The 21,798-nt window shown below is 38.7% G+C and overlaps 1 protein-coding gene across 1 annotated transcript in view; it reads left to right on the plus strand.

Moving 5' to 3' along the window:
* The first annotated feature begins 7,448 nt into the window (after positions 1-7,448).
* CAAP1 (caspase activity and apoptosis inhibitor 1) overlaps positions 7,449-21,798 on the plus strand; it is a 41,384-nt gene continuing 27,034 nt past the window's right edge. The window contains exons 1-4 of the mRNA XM_006881261.1: positions 7,449-7,837; positions 12,939-13,139; positions 13,993-14,077; positions 15,095-15,170. Of these exons, the coding sequence (XP_006881323.1) occupies positions 7,532-7,837; positions 12,939-13,139; positions 13,993-14,077; positions 15,095-15,170 (668 nt within the window). The 5' untranslated portion in view covers positions 7,449-7,531. The remainder of the gene's footprint in view (positions 7,838-12,938; positions 13,140-13,992; positions 14,078-15,094; positions 15,171-21,798) is intronic.

Genomic DNA, 21,798 nt, shown 5'->3' on the forward strand with positions numbered 1-21,798 from the left:
AAGCTTCTGGATTGGTAGCACAGCACACTACAGCCTACTTCCTCCTCCTAAAATACTGTTCATTCACTCACTGCCATCAGGTCAGAATCAGCTTAGAGCTGACCATGCAGGTTTTTCGGAGATGGTAAATCACACTGGAAAAGATGATCTTTCTCCCTTGGAGCTGATGGTGGGTTCAAACTGCGTATCTTTGCAGTGGCAGTGCAACTCCTTAGCTACTAGGCCACTAGAGCACCCTGGGTCTAAACACCTTTAAATCGTAAGTGATACTGTTAGCCAAGAACGTGAGCTTTTCAAAATTAAAGAGCTGGAAAGTTGTAAATACTACGTGCTTCCTGATAGCGTGCCAATCTTTCTATAGCAACTATTATTATAGCACTAATATTTATTGAATAAAAATTCTATAGTAAAATAAGGCCAATTCTAATAGCATGATAATGAATTAATAAGTATTTTAAAAGTTGGGGGTTTTAAGAGAAATAGTTTTTCCATTAATTCCTTAATTTGTTTTTATATAAAAATAATATACCCTTTGTAAGTTTAAAAAAATGCATGTCAAATAAAAAGTGCTTGTAATTTAACTACTTAGAGACAACTTCTTAACATTGGGAGTTTTTTTAACTTCCTAACACTTTGTGGCAGATCCATCTTTATGTAAAAATGTATTTCATGAAGAGAAAAATGTGACACATACTATTCAATAACCTGAATTTTTAAACTAAAATCATGTAGAACATGTTGTATAGATATACTTATTTTCTGTATTTGGATTTAAGTTTTCAGTTTCTAGCAATGTTAAAACAACATTTTCACAATTGTCTTACCATTTCCTCAGGGTAAATCTTATATGTTAAATTGGTGGGTCAAATGTAAGTGCAGTTTCAAGATTCAATGTAAATAGCCAATCACCTTCAATAGTCAGCTTTTGGAATGAATGTGTTTCATGTTGTACTTTTGAAGCATTACTGCCTTCAAAAGTAAATTGTTGGTGTTTGCATTGCAAAACTTTTCTAGCATTACATTTTTGAAAGATGCTACTATTGTGATTGTTTTTATAATGATTTAGTTTATAACTAAATGATAAGTGACATTTTATCTTCTTTATCAGAAAAGCAAAACAACAACCATAACTTAAATGTCACTGAGTTAAAACTGACTCATAACTGAACCTCAGTTGGTTTTCCAAGGCTACAGTTCTCACCAGAAGTGACTGCCCCTTTCTCCTGAAAAGAAAGATTTGAACTATCAGAGTATGTGGCTCTTGGGATAGCAGCTCATCTGCCTACAGACGGCATTTCCAGACCTCCCTTAATCTACCATACTGCTGTTGTTCAGTTCTGTCGAGTATGCATGTGCCTCATAGCAATCCTATAAACAACAGATCTGAACTCTGTTCTATCCTGCACCATCCTTAACATCCCTAACACACTTGAACCCATTGCTACAATCACTATCAATCCATTTTCATTCAGCATCTTCTCTCTTGCGATGATCTTTCCTAGATCATGTACCTTTGCGAGGAATTGTCTCTCCTAACAACATGCCCAAAATATGTGAGATGAAGTTTGGCCATCTTTGCCACCAAGGAGCACTGTAGCTGCACTTTTCCCTCTTTGTCCTTTTGGCAGCCCATGGACTGTTCAGAACTCTTCTCCAATCCCACAACTCAAACACATTGATTCTTCTTCTATCATCATTATTCATTTCCAGCTCTCGGAGGCATACAAGGTGATTGGAAAGACTATGGCCTGAATCTGATTGATATACCTTAGTCTTTAAACTGACATCATTGCTCTTCAGAACTTTAGCGTGGTACTTGACAACAGATTTTCACAATCCAATTCCTGTCCTGATATCTTCACTGCTGGTACCAAAGATGTTAATTGTGGTTACAAGAAAGATGCAGTTGTTGACAATTTCAATAGCATTCTTAAATAATGGAGGAAGCATAGCTGCAAACAAATTCTTTAGGAAGATAATTCTGGGGATTAAAACAGGAATATGAGTCTACTTTGGCTAGCTAGTGTTCCTACTACAGAAATACCACCAGTGGATAGTTTTAACAAATTTATTTTCTTCACACTTTGGAAGTGCATGCCTCCTTTCAACATCTGTGGACCTGTTGTCCCTGGAGGTTTCCATATGCCTTGTCCGGTGTCCTAAGTTCCCAACAGAGGGACCTGGGTTCAGCAGACTCACTGTGCTGCTTCTCCTCCTCAGTGGCATGAAGGACCTTCACTCTGTTCTCCTCCTCTGTTTCATAAGATAAAAAATGTTACAGGCCACCCCGCAAGGAAACTCCTCTTAACCAGACCAGGACTGTGGCAGAATGAAGGGAATTGCTTGCTATCCTTACTCTTAAAATGATCAATGTGTCAGATCATAGAAGATCATTACATAACTACCACATAAAATCCAAAGCTGAGGACCATAACCAAACCAAGTAAACACATTTTGAAAGGACATAATTCAGTCTGTGACTGGGCCTATAGTTTTTTTAAGGGAATGCTAAAATGACTATCAACTATTCTATTTCATTCATGTATCATTCTTCCTGGAGATTTTTAAATATAAAAAACCTGTTTCAGGATTAGGAAATTACAATTTTTTTCTTTTAAATTATGTATTCTGAAGCTCAAGAAAACAAAATATAGCAAAATGTGTGAAGACTTAGAGTTTGAAATTCAATAAGGAAGAACTCAGAATTTCTATCAATCTAAAAGAACCAAAGAAGAAATTAAAACCAAGTTGTGATACTGAAGGATTCTGTGGGCAAAGTTTTGGAATATGCAGGAATTATCAAAAGAAGTTTTAAGGAATACACAAGTCACTGTGATAAAAAGGAATGATCAAGGGTGAACCTTGTCAGGACATAGTATGGGCTGTTGGCAAAGAAAGAAAGCTCCAGGAATTGATAGAATAACAAATGGGGATTTTGGTAAACAGACCCATACCTAGGTGTACTTACTTAGTTTATACCAAGAGATCTGGAAGACACCTACCTGGTTGGCCAACCAAGGTAAGAGATCTGTAGTTGTGTTCATAAAAAAAAAAAAATTAACAATTAGGAAATTGTTGAACATTAATACCACAGAAAATCTTTTCAAAGAATAGTCAAAGACTGATGGAGTGGTATGGACATCAACAGGGAACTGCCAGAAATTCAAACTGGATTCGGAAGAGGCCATGGAATGAGGAAATTGTCATCTAGATCTGTAATAAAGTGCATGGATAAAAGCAATTCCATCTAAGTTATGCATTTGGCCTTGTGTCTACAGAAAGGACCCCCTTCCAGTATCATAAAGAAGGTCTTCAAACTCACTGGCATGTTTGATCAGTTCTTTTCAAAATAACTTCCATTCCTAGCTGGCAATTTGCTTCTGGTTGTCCTTTAGTTTCTTGCCATGAGTTCCTCTCTGGCATGGATAAGTACATCAAAGCCAGCAAAGGAGAGAGTGTGTGCATGTGGAGTCAAAGTTTGAATCTTCATACTCATAACAAGGGTGACACCCTACCAAGGCTACATTTCTATAGACTGGAAGCAAAGAGAGTAGATTGTACGAGGCTGTGAATATCGGGAGGCAGGATCATGAAGGCCATTTTAGGGTCATCCTGCATTATCTGTTGCCTGTAAATTAATAATGGGTCCAGAAGCTTAGCTAGAATGAAGTTCAACAACTTAGGCAAGATACTCAATAGGTCATGTGTATTTGCTGTTTGAATTTAATTGCAGCATACATGAACATCCTTAAAAATACTTCCTTTCCTCTAATTAAAAGATGTGGTTGTTATGGGCAGTCAAGTGGCCACCTATTCATAGATGATTCTCCATTGGGTTCTCAGAGACTGTAAAATACATGAAAGGAGAATGCTCATCTTTCCCCCAAGGAACAGTTGGTGGAGTCAAACCACCCGCCTTTAGGGTGGCCACACCACTCCTTACCACTAATCCACCAGAACATGGCATAAGTCTAGTAAAAATGTTAAATTTTCGTTTTTATTTACCTGTCTGCTTCCCAGAGTGATAGATATTTGAGTTTTGTTTAGCGATTAAAAGTAGGGAGCTTTGGTTACCTACTGGTAAACAGCCACCTTGCTATTGCCAAGTCATATGGTTTGAGTCCACCAGCTGCTCTGCAGGAGAAAGATTGACAGTCTCTGACCATTTGTTCTGATGGTACACAATAACAACAAACAATTAACAATTCAAACTAAGGGTGTTTATTTAGGTGCTTGTTTTCTGGGCCGGCTATGGATATCAGGATCTTAACTGTGAACACAAGTAATTACTGCCATTTTTATAGGAAATGAAAATCTGATTATGGACAGTTAAAAGAGAATGCTAAGGTCCTTCCCACCTTCTGCCTCAGATAAGGTCTGGGGCTTAGTATTTGATTTTGAAGCTCCTGGACATATGGAAGAAATAAAAAAATGTGTCCAGATAGCAACATTTCCATCCGATTAAAGGTATGTATCAATATTTACCATTATGATTTGGAACTGGAATTGTACATTTTGTTTAATGGAGTAGCAATGTGGACAGCAAGCATAAACTAGGTAATTTCTTTAACCCCATAAGTAATTCTATTGAGATGAAGTGACACAGTGACTGCCACAATGGACTCAAGCACAGCAGGGATTATGAACATGGTACAGGATCAGGCAGTGTTTTGTTCTGATACACAGAGTCTCAGAGCTGGAGTCAACTTCACATCTAACAATAGTTGTATATGAGAACCCTCGGCACAGTGGTGAAGTGGTCAGCTGTTAAGCAGTAGGCAGTCTGAACTTACCAGCCACTCCTCAGAGGAGAGGGAAAGACTCTGACAATCTGCTTCCATGACGATTCTTGTTGGTAGGTGCCATCAAGTTGACTATATAGCTCATACCAACCTTATGAAAACCAGATTGGAACCTTGTACCATCCTGACCGTCTCTCATACGCTCCAGTCCATTTTTATACTTCAGTGTGTCCATCCTTTTTGCTGAGAGTCTTTCACTGTGGGGGAGTCCTATGTTGTATAGGGTAGCAATGAGTTGGGATTGACCCCATGGAAATGAGGGGGTTTGTTTGTTTAGTTGTATAAGTGTAACCTAAGTTTATCCTCATCTATATAGGGTACCAAAACGAAACCAGGTCCCTTGGGCTTGCAGATAAGTTTATCTTTGCAACTGAAGGATGTAAAAGATAGGCCAGAAATCTTCAGAAAACAAGAGTAACAAAACAATGGAAAAATAAGTAATGCTTAATGAACTAGATATTAGTAAGAAGAAAGATGCCAGTTTGCTTAATCCTAACAGCACCTATGTTGGCTTTTACACAAAGCATCATTCTAAACTTCACTATCACAGTAACGTTTTTGAGAATGATTTTGTCCTGTTGAACACAGAGTTGCTGTGAATCAGAGCAGAAAACTGGTTATTACCTATTGGGTCGCAGGGTCTCACCACCACGGGTAAAGTTGTTTCTATGGGAATGTAAGAATTTTACCCTTCCTTACAACAGACACGGTGATTATCTTCAGATGTCCCTAAGCTTTCTCCTATACATTGAATAGAGAATTTGTACAAATCTGAATGAGTAGGGTTCTCCAGCTGAAGATGTGCAATCACCCCCTTATTTAACCAATCACTGGAAGTATTACTAAGAATTGACTATGTGGACATCTGAGTATTGGAAAAATAGAAGTAAACAAAACAAGGTTCATACTTTTGTGGAGGTTATATTCATGTGGAAAGAGACAGGTATAGTGTAAGTGATGTTGTCAAGAGCAGTAAAGAGACAGAAATGAAGCAAGGTAAGAACAGAATGTTGGCTGGAGGGTGGAATTGTGTCTTTTTTAATTGTCTGCTCTGACACACAGGCACACAAATACAAGCTTATGAAGGCAAGTTATTGTGTTGTTGGGAAAAATTGGAGATTGTTCATCTTTCCCATAAAGCAGCTCGACTGAGCTCTGACTTATAGGGACCTTAGTTACAACACCACCTGTCTGTCATCCTCACAATCACTGCTGATTTTGATTAATGTAAGCATGGAGCCAACTCAAAGGCACCTAACAACAACAACAACAACAACAATCTCATTCCATCACTTGAGAAAAAAACAACTCCAAAACAACAAACATACTTTAGATCTTGTCCTTGGTTTTCTTCACTAAACGCCAATTTCTGGTCATGATTCTTACAGTTTCCAATACAAGTTTCTAAACTTACTTGAATGCAATATTTATTTCATTGTACTCTGTATTCTTTCTCAATGTATTTAACTACTGTCCAAACACTGATGTTTCTATTGTTGACAGTCTTTTGCTTTGGGGGATAATGAAGTTATAGATAACAACATAAGAAAAGAACATTTCTGTTATGGTTTTTCTGTATTCCCTCCAAAAAAGAAGGAAATTGATCAAAAGAATAAAACATAAAGATCTTATTTTTCTTGTTCTTTTTTCAATTTAAAATATCATCCATATGTCAGAGATTTTAAAAACCACCAAGTAACAATATTAAGACGTTAACATGAACTGATTTACATTGTAAAAATATGTTTCCCATTATTAGAACAATATTACCTCATGAAGAGGTGGAAGATAAAGTGAGCCACTCTTTAGTAAAATCAATGTATTTATAAGAGTGTACGTTCAGGTGATAAAAAAAAACCAACACCTAAATAAAACCCAACAAACCACACTGTTGACATGCCAGTGTTCCTATATTCTCTTTTCCCCCTCAGTCCACAAAATGATAGTGCGGTAAGGAATTGCGCTGCCAACACAAAGGTACAGGGTTCAAATCCATCACCCGCTCTATGGGAGAAACATGAGCAATCTCATCCCATTTATTAACTGCCTCTGGAGACCAGCTGGAGGGCTGGTACCCTTCAGACCAGTAGGTTGGTTCGGAATTGAGGGCAAACAACAGCAATGTTCCTTGGAAAAAGACACCATGCTTGGAAATGTGGAGGGTCAGGAAAGAGAGGAAGACCCCCACCGAGAAGAACTGACAGTGTAACTATGGTAACGGGTTCAAGGGTGTCAGAGATGAGAAGGGTGGCTCAGAATAGGGCAGGGTTCCGCTCTGGTGTCAGAATTAGTGAGACTGGCACAGGACAGGGCGATCGATGTTCAGAGCTGCTGTATATACGGGTCGCTATGGGTCGGAGGTGACTCGACGGGACATGACAACAACCTGAGCCTTTCTCCACTTGACGGCAACAACAGCCTTTCACCACCCGACGGCAACAACAACGTGAGCCTTTCTCCACTCCACAGCAACAACAACAACGTGAGCCTTTCTCCCCTGGACCGCCCCTTAACAACAAGAAGCAGAGCCACTTGCAAGTTCAAGTTGCTCTGCGATTGTCAGCTGTCACGCTATTGGTGCGAACACTCCCGGCAGCCGCGCTCGGCGACGAGGCCGGAAGTGACGCTCAAGCTGCGACGCCAGCGCCTGCCTCCTGTCGCCGCTGGAGTGCGGCTCAGGTCGGGCCGGGCACAGTCGCCTCTCCGTCCATGGTGGCCGCCGTGCGATCATGACGGGGAAGAAGTCTTCCCGGGAGAAGCGGCGGAAACGAAGCAGTCAGGAGGCGGCCGCGGCGGCCTCGGCCCCGGACGTGGCGCCCGCCGTGGCCAGCAGCGGCAGCGGCAGCACCAGCGGCTGCGGCAGCACCAGCGGCTGCGGGAGCGTCACCTGCTGCGGGAACACCAGCTTCAGCGGCAGTGTCACGGGCGGCGGGAGCGTGGGCAGCTGCTGGGGCGGGAGCAGCGTGGAGCGCAGCGAGCGGCGGAAGAGAAGGAGCACGGACTCGTCGTCCAGCGTGTCGGGGTCCCTGCCGCAGGTGAGTGCGCGCCGCCTCGCCGCTCTCGGGCCGCCGCTTTCGGGGCCGCAGCCCGTGCGCTGCGGGGCCGGCGACCCGCGACGTGCGGCGGCCACAGAGCGCGGCCCCCGGGTGCCAGGCTCTTTCCCCCAAGACCGGGTCAGTCCCACACACTTGCAAGCCTTGAACTTCAGACAGTCGCGTCAGCTTATTTCGAACTTCAGACCTTCTGATCCGTTTGCTGCTCTGTTCCATTTTCAGCCTCTTTATTGTTTCTAGTGTCCCTCGTCTTTGAGAAAGGTATGCGCTGGAGCTAGCCATCTCTTCCTTTACGAGCCAGAAACGATACTTTTGAATCTTCACGTTGCAGATAGAAGACATTTAGATGAACAACTACATCACCAGGTTGGAAGCAGGAGTGGCATCCACTTCCTAAAGAACATGCCTCCGGAAACTCTGTGAACTTTCATAAATCTTGATAGTTGTAGAGCGGCTTAAGGTCTTTTGTTCATAGGGTCGCTGGGAGTAGTGCTCGACTTGAAGGCGGTCAACAACGACATCCCCAGGATGGACAGTGTTTGGTGGAGCTCCCAAACAGGTTTGGAAGGAGGAGTGGCATCCACTTCTTAAACAACATGCCTCTGGAAACTCTATGAACTTTGAGAAACGATAGTTCTAAAAAGGCTTCAGATCTTTTGTTCATAGAATCGCTTGACTTGACAGCAGTCAATAACAACACCGCCACATCACTGAAAATTGAGTTTCAGAATGGTTGAAAAAGTTCCCCACCATAACATAGTGCGCCTGGAAATAATCCTGATAAAGCCTTATTCTTTATTCCCCATCAGTCTGGTAGGATCATACCTTATATTTCTGCCTTCGTTTTTAGTATTATTTTTAAAAAAATATATAGAATAATTAATTATTTGAACAAAATTCATACCACAAATAAAGGATAAAGGAAAACACACCAAGTTTCTTTTCATGCTTCCCTCTCAGTGATTTGATTCAAAGCACTTTTTCATTTTACTTTGTGTGCACTTAACGCTTTATTTTGAGTTGATTACCACTATATGTTGAGAATGAGGGTGTTTCTATAGCTCATCCTTATTTTTCAGTGACCTTGTTGTATTTCAGATTTTTATTTATTTGAGTGTACAGAGTTGCTAACACAGGCCATACAAAAATGAATACTCTTGAACTTAGAGTTTGTGCAAGAATTATTTTAGAGTAAAGCTTAGAAGTAAAATTGAGTCAAGAGGTAGGCATTTAAAAGAATTTTGATAACCAAATTGTTTCTCAAAAGCGGATTTCCCTAATTTATGTGGCTTTTCTGTAGGAAGCTGCATTACTAACCCAGAGAACGTGCATTCTCTTCCCTTGCGACTTTTGGTCTCTGAAAACCCTCCAGATCCTCAGCTCTGGGTCGATTCCCACCCGATGGCACACAACAGCAATCCAAGGGAGCTCTGGTGGCCTACTGGTAAGGAGCTGCAACTACAATCCCAGAGGCGCACGGTTCGAATCCACCAGATGCTCCGCCGGGGAAGGAGGGACATCTCCTCCTGTACCAGTCAGATCTGATTTGACGGTACACTCACACAAAAATAATAAAATAAAAATTTAAAAAAAAACACAGCAATCCAAGAGCACAGTATTTTACTTCAAGATGGATCTTCAGATGGGCCTTTTGACTGAATACAACTCCATTCTTTCTTGCTTTTTCATTCCCAGCATAGTAGATCAAAGGGTTGTCTGATTCAGAGTGGTCAGTGCTGGTTCATCCTCGCTCGATAATGCCCAGAATATGCCTTATGTGTTCTGTTTCATTTTTTATAAAGTCCACAATTTTCCTAAATTCATACTTGGTACATTTCATGTTATAATTACTAATGGGTTTTCACCTCCAGTGCTCTATCTAACAGTGTTCCTCTATTGTTCATAGGATTTTGCAGGCCTTTTGTTTCAGAGGTGGATGACCAGTCCTTCCTAGGCTCTCTTAATACGAGAGCTCTAGTATAGTAACTGACAGTCAAGTGCTGGACCTTCAAGATTAGATGATAAACAAGCACCCATACTCATACATAAGTAAAATTGCAGTAACGTGCAAGTCACTCCTCCAGTATCAGAAACGGACAAGTATCGTACCTCTAAGATTAAACTCTAAGGACAAGAAAACATCTCTCATGCTGTGACTGATGAGAGCTCCCTGGGTGGAACAACACAGGCGACCCAGAGGCTGGACGATGCAACTGGTGGGAGCTCTTGGTGGTGTGACGATGGTAAAGCCGCCAGAAGGCCCAGAAGTCAGCCTGCCTGGCTGGCTGGTGAGAGTGGTGAAGGCCTGGAAAGGCCCAGAGGCAAGAATGGGGAAACTGTCTCACACACTTTGGGCATCTTGTAAGGAGGGGCCATTCCTTAGTGGACATCACGCTTGGAAAGATGGAGGGTCAGTGTAAGAGGGGAATACCCTCAAGGGGCTCAAGAATGTCTGAGATAGTGAGGAAGAGGACGGGGTTCACACCTTTTGTTCATAGGGTTACTGTGAATCACAGTCAGCTCACACATAACAACCATAACAAACAGTTCAAGGTTGTGAATATTTATCCCTGTGCTTTGTTTTAAAAGCTTTGTAGGGAACCTTGTTCACACAGTGGGTAAGTATTTGGCTATTAACCAAGATTGGTAGTTTGAATTCACTCAAGTGGGAGAAAGATGTATCAGTTGATTATATATTTTTTTAATTCCTAAACCTACGTCTTTGATCCATTTTGGATTGGTTATTGTATAAAGTATATGGCAGGGGCTCATTTTGATTGTATGTTCATATCCATTTATCTGAGCACCATTTGTTGAAAATACTGTTACCATTGAGTGATCTTGGCACTCTTCTAGAAACTTGACCACAGATATATTTATTTCTCTACACTCAGTTCTAGTCCCTTGATCTATATATTTGTACTGCAGGTTGATAGTTAACATAACTTTTATATTTAAGCCTAAGTTTGTAATTATGGTGATGATTTGATTACAGTTCTGTAGTTAAATTTTGAAATTGGTGAGTGAGTCATCCAAGTTGGTTCTTTTTCAGTGTTGTTTTTTGTGTTTTGACTCCTTTATATTTTTGTACAAACTTTAGTATAAGCTTGTCAAGATCTACAGAAACCTCCCCTCATTGCCACTGAGTTGGAACCAGCTCATAGCTGACCCTCCAGTGGGTTTTCAGAGGCTGTAAACGGCACAGGAGATTCTCCCTCTGAGCTGCTGGTATAGTCGCACCTCTTGCTTGGTCTTGAATTGGCAACTCCCTGTGCACTAGGCCACCAGAGCTTGCAGTTTACCAAAAAGACCATTGCAATTCGGGTACGGGCTGCAGTGAGTCTATACATTTGGAGAATATTGTAATGTTAGTAAGATTAAGACATCCAGTTCATAATTGTGGGATGTCTTTCTCATTCATTTAGATCTGTAATTTTTTTCAACAGTGTTTCGTAGTGTTGAAAGTTGAGTACTTCTTTTGTTTATTGCTAGATATTTTATGAATTTTTTACATAATTGTAAAGGAAATTATTAATTGCTTTTTCTGATTGTTCATTGTAATCTCAGTGTGTGGAAATGCACTTGTCAACCTTGCCAAACTTTAATAGTTTTTAAGTAAATTTTTTAGGATTTTCTAGATCCTAAATTATTCTTATCTACATATGGAGATAGTTTTACTTTTTTTTCATTCTAACCTGGATGCATTTTATTCTCATGTCTTGTTCAAATGTATTAGCTAGAACTTGTAGTTAGTTAGGGCTGTTGATTTACGATGATTCCATGTTTAGCAGAAGGAAACCCTGACTCATGCTCTTCCATCCTCACAATCTCTCCAGGTTATTACTGCAATCACTGTGTTTGTCCATCCCCTTGGGTGTCAGGTTCTTTTCCATGAACCCCCTATCTTTCCAAGCGTATGTTATCTTCCAAGGACTGACTCCTCCTGACAGACAACATGCCCAAATGTTAGCTGAGTCTCACTGTCCTTGCTTTTAAGAAACACTTTTTCCAAGACAGATTTGTTTGTTCTTTTGGCAGTCCATGGATCTTCTCTGTCACTATAATTCAAAGGCATCAATTCTATAACTTCTAGTACAATGTTGAATAAAGATATGGCAGGAGACATTCTCCTGGTTTTATGGTGGGTGGATGGCATCAGGTTGATTTTGATTCATAAAGATACCATGTTACAGAGTGGAACTGCCAATAGCATTTTCTTGACTGTTTGAAATAGGTTGAAGAGACTCAAAATTCACTTCCAGGAGTCTAGTTAAACAAACTATTGAGATAGTCAGTGCAAAAGATGATAGTAATGTGGGCCTGAATTGCAGCAGGAATAGAGATGTAGAAAATAAAATTGCTGTGATATGTTAAATAACTGAAATTATTTGACCATTTTGAATATATTTAAATTTTAAATATAATAGCATAAAAATGATAATATCTCATGGTAAGGAGTTTTAATTTGGTTCATACTAGTTATGATTTATCATACTTTTGCTATTTCTATTCCATTTCTTTATATGATAGATAGAATGACACGTGCATATATAAGTAAGTTCGGAGTGAATAACTAACTGGAGAAATATTAGAGTTCTTCAAAAGTGTAAAATTGTTAGAAAGCATTCAATAGTGAGTCTATTTTCATTTGCATATCATAAAATATTTTCCTTTATATCAAATCTTCTCTAATTGCTTTTGAGTTTGAGCAAGTGCATAGTTGACTCTCCCGCGGGTTTTCAGAGGCTATAAATTGCACAGGAGGAGATTATCGCTCTTTCCTGCAGAGTTTTTGGTGGATTTGAACCCCATGCCTTTGGGTTGGCAGTGCAGTTCCCTATCCACTAGGCCACCAGAGCTCCCTTCATAGTGAGTAGCTGAGTTAATTGCAGTGTGGAGAGACAGATCAGGGATTATTGTACAGTTGGTTATTCTTTCCAGTGGTTTTAGATTAATGACCACTTCAAAGAATTTGGAAGTGTTTAATGACAAATTTATTATGTGAAAATCTTTGACATCATAAACATATGTTGTAATTTTTAAATAGTATTAAAATGGTTCTTTTTATCTCTTTGAATTTTAGGAAACTAAGTATCTATTGCCATCTTTGGAAAAAGAATTGTTCTTGGCAGAGCACAGTGACCTGGAAGAAGGGGGACTGGACTTGACTGTATCATTAAAACCAGTTAGTTTCTATATATCAGACAAAAAAGAAATGCTTCAGCAGTGCTTCTGTATCATAGGTGAGAAGAAGTTACAGAAGATGCTTCCTGATGTGTTAAAGGTACTTATATTACATGCATTATCAGACTCTGCATATATAGGAATACAGCCTTTTTTGAAACAATTATCTTCAAATTGTATGCATTCTGTAATTGAATGTTTTAAACTGGAACAAACTAGCTTTAAAAAAAAAAGTTATTTTGAGCACCATAAATGGCCTTCTATATTTAAACATTTTCCAGGGGGGAAAAAGAAGTGACAATTTATTATGTGGGCAAGAGTTTTATTGACCCTAAACTATAGAAGGAATTCCATTCGATGCACTCAGTAGTTGTAATTACATTGGAAGAAACGGGACTTTTTCTGGTGCTTTAAAAATAATAGTGTAATTCTGTGTAACAATACATATTAATGACTGGTAGACAGTAGCTTTTATGTCGGTAAATTTATAATGCATTCATGTTTTTATTTCTGAAAATTATTTAAAGATAAATAAGACATCATTTTAATTCTATAGTGGCAGGTAAAGAAATTTAATTAAGTCCAGGAAAATATATCTGAAGTATATAGAGCCAAGACTTGAATATTTATTTAAACGTTTAAAAGAATTGCTTGATGTAAATAATCTACAATTAAGAATACTTGGCACTTGACTTTTTACTTTATTCTTTCATATAGTAAATAAGATTTTTTTTCCTGTTTCTACCATATTTATATGCAGCGTTCACATATTAACTGGCAATTTTTCATATTTCACTCCACAGAAAGATTTATGCGAATCTACTTGAGACTTGGTTTGTTCTCTTGTAAGATTTTGCTAATCGAATTTCTTGAGTGTGAATGCAATTTTTCTGGTTTTCAGTGGGATTTATTACATAAATGCACCTTTTTTTTTAAAATGTCATTTCCCTTAGAACTGTTCAATAGAAGAAATTAAAAAACTGTGCCAGGAACAGTTAGAACTCCTGTCTGAAAAAAAAATCTTGAAGATTCTTGAGGGTAAGAATACATATTTCTAGATTCTAGTGCCTAACATTTTCAGTATAAATCCTAAAGTATTTCTTTTTCTTTTTTGACTATTGAATTTTATTAAAGGTGGTCACTTAAGAGTGTTTTTACCACTCTTTGTACTGAGAAATATAATTTAAATGTCCGAATAATATTTCAGGAGTAGATTGTTGAGTATAGTTTTCCAAATCAAATGATTGAGTGTTGAAGTCTATAAAATATTTGCTTGACATACTGTAAAATAATTAAAAAGGCAAGTATTTCTCAGAAAGTATTTTTTAACTTTCTACTTTATTCTTTGAATAGTATTTGCATATTATTTATTGTATATACTCAGACCTAGATGCAGAGTTAGAAGACTTTCTTACAGTTTGCAAACATGTTTCTACCAGAACTGTGTCTCTTTTCTTCTTTGTAATACTATTTTTTTGGTGCAGAAATCCAAGAATTAACCTTGTGATACTGTTTCTCATGTCTAGAAGTTTGGATCTTCAAACTTTTTTGAACATTGCAAGGATATTTATATGAATGTCATGAAAGTAGGGAGAAAAATGAGAGACTTTTAATTTTTAGGAATGTTTTTTAAAAAAAAATGTAAACTGGTTTAGTAAAATTGTGTAACTTTCAAGTTATTTATGTACGCTATAGGGAGCTGTGGTGGCCTGGTGGTAAGAAGCGGTGCTACAGTGCCAGAGACATTTGGTTCCAGTCCACCAGCTAGCTGTTCCACAGGAGAAGGATGGGCAGTCTCCTCCTGTGTGATTATCTGCCTCTGAAAACCTTCTGGAGGGTCAGCTATGGGTCAGTTCCGACTCAACAGCACACATCAACAACAGCATATACTATATAAACACACACACACACACAAAGTGTTATGACAAGACAATGAGATATATAACTAAAGTTCTATATATATATTTTTAAAAGTCTATGCCGTTTTTTTTTGACACTTTTTTGTCTAACTGAATTACGTTGACATGTGTTTATATAGTTTATTTTATTTATAAGGTGACAATGGTGCGGACTCTGATATGGAAGAAGAGACAGATGATGCCTCAAAGATGGGATCTGATTTAGTCAGTCAGTAAGTTAAATTTTATTTTTCTTCTTAAACTTCTGATTTTTTTTTTTTTTGTGATTTATACCTCAAGGATGCGATTATTCTCCCTGCCCTGTATTTTATTTTAATGCTACAACATAAAGGGACTGATTTGTTGTAATGACCTAAAGCCTTAAAGAGATTGCTCCTTTTTACCTAAGTGAGGATGGAGTTCATTGCTTTCTGAATTCATTTTGTTGCCTTAAATGTCTACATTATCTTTAGGACAGCCAGGCTCTCAGCCTGAAGCAGCTATATTACTCATGTCCACTGTTAAGTACACATTATGTCTGAGACAGTCCTAAAGACTATCATTTTATTCTCTTAAATTCTATACTACCTATTAATGCTAGGTTATAATGAACTCATTTTACAGATGGTATTTGCTAATTTTTTTAAAAAGTTTTCTTTTCTCAACAAACTTTCATCCATTAATTTTAGCATCTATTGATGCTTTTTACCTGAAAAAGTTTCTTTGGTGATTACCAAAGATGTATTTTTTTTTATCTCTCTGCAAAACCTGGCATATTTCTTAAAAAAAAAGGAAAGATTTTTTAAATAGGTACAGGTTGTTGAGTACCATCGAGTTGGGACCAGCTCAGAACTGATGCTGAGACAGTTCATTGCACCACTGGAGATTACCCATCTTTCTCCCACAGAGCAGCTGACAGATTTGAACCACTTTCCTTTGAATTGGCAACACACTTCTTACCACTAGGCCACTAGAGCTCTCTCGGTACAGGTAGTAGCACAAACAAAAAGAATCTGCTGGAGGCAGTGCCATAAAGCACATATTTAACTTGATGTATTGAGGACTTTACCATTTCTAATAGAATTCTGTTGGGTAAGTATCACTGTAAAAAAGTATGATTATATTGCGTGCTGCTGCTCTGAAGAACATTGAATTCTCTGTCTGTAGTGTCCAATCAGACATTCACTCTATTGCTTGCTACCTGATAACGGGCTTTAGATCATCACACACATCATATGTCTAAATACCACAAGGTGATTTGTGCCATAGTGTGTTGTTAGTTGCCCTGCTAACCAAAACATCAGTAGTTCTAATGTACTACTTGCCCTTGGGAGAAATATGGGCAAACTTTAATAGAGATTTACAGTCTTGGAAACTCAGTGGAAGGTGGCTGTGAGCTAACTCAATGGTAGTAGGTTTGCTTTCTCTGCTTTTTTATATAGAAAGTAGACCTGAACTACATTCCTTTGGGTTGGGCAGTGCAACTCCTTGTCACTAAGCCTTCAGAGCTACCTATATAAAGTAGAAAACATTTGTATTTCTAGAAAATATTATTTCTGTCTTGTTTTAAAATACGTAGTTTTGAGTGAAGGAGCCCTTGGAGTACTTCTGCATGGACTTACAGGCTCTCTGTGAGTTGTCTTCAACTCTCTGACAGCAGGTTTGAGGTTTCAGTGGCTTATATAATTTATTGATATGTTTTAATCAGTTTAAGCATTTGCAAAGCTTGCCAGTTTTCCATACTTTTACATTTCTTAAGTTCTTCAAATTGATAATTTCGCATATTAATATCACTCACAGAGAGTCTTGGATGGGAATGTTTCTTGCCTCAGTTTTTGAGGTGCTTGCTGTCAGAGTTATATTCTTTGTTCCGATTTAAGCACTTGTGCTGTCTTTTCTGTTGTTGCCACTGTTATTGTGGTTAGATGCCATAACAGTTCCAGAAACGAGCTCCTTGGTGTATCATAAGGTCCATCTACCTCTTTTTTTTGGTGAGTCTTTGTTTACCTTCTGCTGCGCTTTTAAGACAGATTTGTTTTGTTCTTTTGGCAGCTGTGGTGTGTTTCATATTCTTCACTGGTGTCACAGTTTGAAAGCATCAGTTCTTTTTTCAGTTTTCCTTACACAGTTTTAAACTTTCACATGCATATGAGGCCACTGAAAATACTCTGATTTGAGTTCTGTGTACTCTAATCCACAAAGGAGCCATTAGATTATAGATAGTTAATCAGAGCAGAAATTTAACTACAACAAATAAAATTTTTGACTGCTGGATTGTCCTAATTAAAGAATCAAGCTTTGGATTAAAAATGATTGTTGTGAAGAACCTGCTTTTACCATGTGTTATGAGAGAGGTCACATTAACTTTTTAATGTAACAAGTGAATGTTACTATGTTCTATCAAGTCAGAATCAATCCATAGTGGACACTTCGGTCTGTTTTCAGAGGCAGTAACTCTCAGGAGAATAGATTACTCAATCCTTCTGTGGTGCAGCTGGTGGATTTGAACTGCATGCTTTGGGGATTGCAGTGCAGCTTATTAACACTAGGTCATTACTGAGTAGGTTGAATGATCACAAATACTACCAGAAATTGTCATTGTTATGGAATTAATAAATACCAGATCACTGAAACTTTCTTGAACTGCTTTAGAATATAGATCTATTTTTAATCTGCAAAAAAAAGTAATAATACTTCTCACTAACACTTTTGAGAATTGTATTAAATAATCTATTTGAAGCATTTTGTGTGCATTCATTCACTTACTAAGTTCATATAGGAACTTTGTGTAATATATTGTCAAAGCTATTTTACACATATTGGCAATGTATAGTTAGAAAAATTAAAAAATAAAGTAATTCTTAAATACAGTTCTGAAAAAAAAATGATAAAAGATGCTGGAAACTGTAATGTGCTGATGATATAAAGCAAAGATGATCTTAATAAAAGGAGAGGCATGCTGCAATTCATTGATTGGAAAACTTTTAACATTGTAAAGACTCATGACCTGAGATAAGTAGATGACAACCCTTTTTTGCTGAGAGTAAGGAGAACTCAAAACACTTACTAATAAAGGTTGTATACCTTTAGTATTGTCTTCAGTATTGATTATACCTTCTTGTAAGGAATTCTTGACTATGAATTAGTGTTGGTAAAGAATGCTGGGTTTTTATACTGCCAGAATATTTAACTAACATTTCTAGGAAGAATTATAGTTAACATGTTTCTTAAAAGCAAGGATGGCAAGATATCATACCAATTTGGACATGTTCTCAGGAAGAACCAGTCCCTGAAGACTCTCTTTCTTGCTGGCCTGCTTTTCATGGTGTCCTTGTCCAGGGACTGGTCTCCCCTTACAAATGCCCAAACTATGTGAGCCCCAGTCTTACCATCCTTGTCTCTAAGGAGAATTGTGATTGCACTTCCTCCAAGATACATTCGTTTTTCTTTTCATAGTCTGTATTCTTCACTACTGTCAGAGTTTGAAAGTATTAATTCTTCAGCGTTCCTTACTCATTGTTAATGGAGTTGTTAGAATCCACTTAGTGGCATTAGGTTTAATTTGATGCTTTAAATGCTAAATGATTTAACCAACTTGAATTTTTTTCTTTAAGACAGGGAAAGAAGTGATTTCTCATTATTTGATGTCACCTTACTTCATGCACATTTTATGTGTTTCATGTGTGTCTCCTATGTTGGGCATTGTGTTGTTAGGGATATCAATATAGATAATTCACCATTCTTGTTCTTCTAAGTTCATTACTAAAGTAGTTGTTGTTGTTGTTATGTGACATTGAGTCATTTGTGACTCATAGCAATCCTGTGTACAAGACCCTAAATGCCGTTCTATCCTGTGCCAGCCTCGCCATCTCAAACACATTCATTCCCACCACTCCACTCACAGAACTGATCCATCTCATCGAGGGTCTTCCTCTCCTGTGCCGCCCCTCCACTCTCCCAAACATGATGTCCCTCTCCAAGGACCAGTCGCTCCTTGCAGCAAGCCCAAAGTATGTCAGATGAAGCTTCAGAATCCCAGGGAACATTCTGGCTTTACACTCTCCAGGACAAACCTGTTTGTTCTCCTAGCAGTCCATGCTATATTCAACACTCTTCTCCAGTACCACAACTCAAAGGCATGAATTCTCTTTCTATCATCCTTATTTACTGTCCCACTCTCTGATGCATAGCACGTAATTGCAAAGACTATAGCCTGGATCAGGCACACCTTAGTCTCCAACCTGATGTCATAGCACTTCAGTACTCTTGAGAGGTCCCTCACAGCTGACTTTCCCAATGCAATTCGTCTCCTGATTTCCTGGCTGCTGTTACCAAGAGTGTTTACTGTGGAACCAAATAAACAAAAACTGTTAACTCTCTCAATCTCTTCACCATCCATACTGATGCTGCCAATTGGCCCAGTGGTAAGAATCTTTGTTTTCTTGATATTGAGCTTCAATCCATATTGAAGACTGCAGTCCTTGACCTTCCGCAGCAAGCACTTCAGGTCCTCCTCAGTTTCAGCGAGCAGGGTTATGTCATCTGCATAACGCAGGTTGTTGATGATTCCTCCACCAATCCTGATGCCACATTCTTCCTCGTACAGCCCAGCATCTCGGATGATCTGTTCCGCATACAGATTGAAAAGTTATGGAGACAGAATACATCCCTGCCGGACCCCTTTCTTGATTTTGAACCATCCAGTGTCTCCCTGCTCTGTTCTGACGACTGCCTCTTGGTCCAAGTATAGGTTTCCAAATGTTCTGGGATTCCCATTCTTCTCAGAGTCAGCCATAGCTTGTTGTGATCCACACAGTCAAAAGCCTTTGCATAGTCAATGAAGCACAGGTAGACATTCTTCTGGTATTCTCTGCTTCTGCCAAGATCCATCTTGCATTAACTATAATATCCCTAGTACCACGACTTCTTCTAAATCCAGCCTGCCCATTTGGCAGTTCTCTATTGACATATTGTTCCAAATGTTTTTGGATAATTTTCAGCAGAATCTTGCTTGCATGTGATATCAATGATATTGTTAGATAATTTCCACACTCTGTTGGGTCACTTTTCTTTGGAATGGGAATAAATATCGATCTCTTCTAGTCAGTTGGCCAGCTGGCTGTCCTCCAGATTTCCTGGCACAACTTAGTGAACACATCCAGGCCAGTGTCTGTTTGTTGAAATAAATCAACAGGACGCCTGAGGATGTCAATACTAAAGTAGTGTGATTATTTATTATCCTATTCAGACATTTTGTCATTACCTTTATGTTTTAATTATTAAATATTTGTTAAATTCAGCAGCATTTATTTACATTAAGTAAGCATTATAATAAAATGAACCCACTTATCTCTACCATTAATTTAAAAACTAAGACATTACCAGTATACCAGTAATAGTATGTGCTGCTTGTGTGCTAGAAAAATTTATGTCAATAATAAAAGTAAAATGTACTTTACTCCCACCGAGTAATAGGGAATAAGTGAGGGTGTTCTTCTGAAAGGCAACAAACACACCTGTGGTGGACAGAATAATGACTACTCTCTCCCTAAGATGCTACCATCTGAATACCACGCAGTGTGCTGGAGCAGTGATTCTAAAATCACTACCTAACCTGGGAGGGACTGGAGAGCATTATACAAGTGAACTCATTCCCATAAGGACTAATACTGTCTAAGACCATTACTGTAGAAATAGAACTAGTAAAACAGGTGTGAGTATCCAAGGGGGGAAGGGGAGGAGTTGAGGGGTGAGGATGGGCAGGAGGTAATCAGAGGGTCGCACAATTTGATGGGTATAGGCAGGAGTGGGTAAAGGAAATGGGAAAGATCTGGTGTGAAAAACAGTGTATATGAACTTTGTAAGCTTAGTTTGTATAAAACAAAAATTTTCTAAAACTAATAAAATTTATTCATTTTATTAAATAGAAAAAGTAGAAAATAAGAATTTTATTAAAAAAACCCATCAAGGATATTAATATCTTATTTCCCAGAACCTGTGAATTTATGCTAATTTACTTGATGAAGGAGACTTTATAGATATGAGCAAGTTAAGGATTTTGAGACGGGAAGAGCATTCTGGATTAGGATTACCCAGGTAGAACCAGTGTATTACGAAAACAAAACCTCACTGCTGTTGAGTTGGTTCAGACGCAGACCCACCTTCACCATGTGGCCATAAATCTCACGGAAGACTGACCCTCTGATACCAAAGGAGCCAGCCTTGGCAGACCAACTCACCACAGACTGTGTCTCCAGAGCTCCTTTCCTGTGTATCACAGGCAGCCTTACAGTGGAGAAACAAGATCAAAGGCAGAAAAAGGAAATGGGATCAAAGAAGCAGAGTTTGAAGACTAGATTTAAATATGAAGGCGGAGCCCACGTGAAGGTAAAGGTGAGGGGTGTAGGTAGCCTCCAGGAGCTGGGTCAGTGAGAGAAAAGGAGGCTTCTCGGGAGTCTCAAGAAGGAGTCCATCTTCTCTATATCTTAGTGCTGACGTGTTGCATTGCCAGGTCAAAGGCACCAGAAGAGCTGGTTCGAATCCACCACCTGCTCTGAGGGAGGAAGATCGTCAGTCTGTCTCTATGTCATTTCCTGCCTTTGGCAACCTACTGGAGGGTCAGCTGTGAGTCAGTTCCAACTCACTGGTACTTTACATATCTTTGTTCTGGTCATTTGGACTTTTGATCTCCAGAACTGTGAAAAAAAGAAAACTCATGTTATAAGCCACTACCTGTAGTAATTCTTATATTAACAATAGGAAGCTAATTCAATATACTTGAGGAAGATAAAGTTATAGATTGGTTTCGTAAGGCCACGTAGTCTTTTCTTGGACCTAAACATTAAACATTTTTATTTATTT

This window comes from Elephantulus edwardii, unplaced genomic scaffold, assembly GCF_000299155.1.
Source record: "Elephantulus edwardii isolate Elephantulus edwardi_28Jun2011 unplaced genomic scaffold, EleEdw1.0 scaffold00014, whole genome shotgun sequence".
Lineage (NCBI taxonomy): Eukaryota > Metazoa > Chordata > Mammalia > Macroscelidea > Macroscelididae > Elephantulus > Elephantulus edwardii.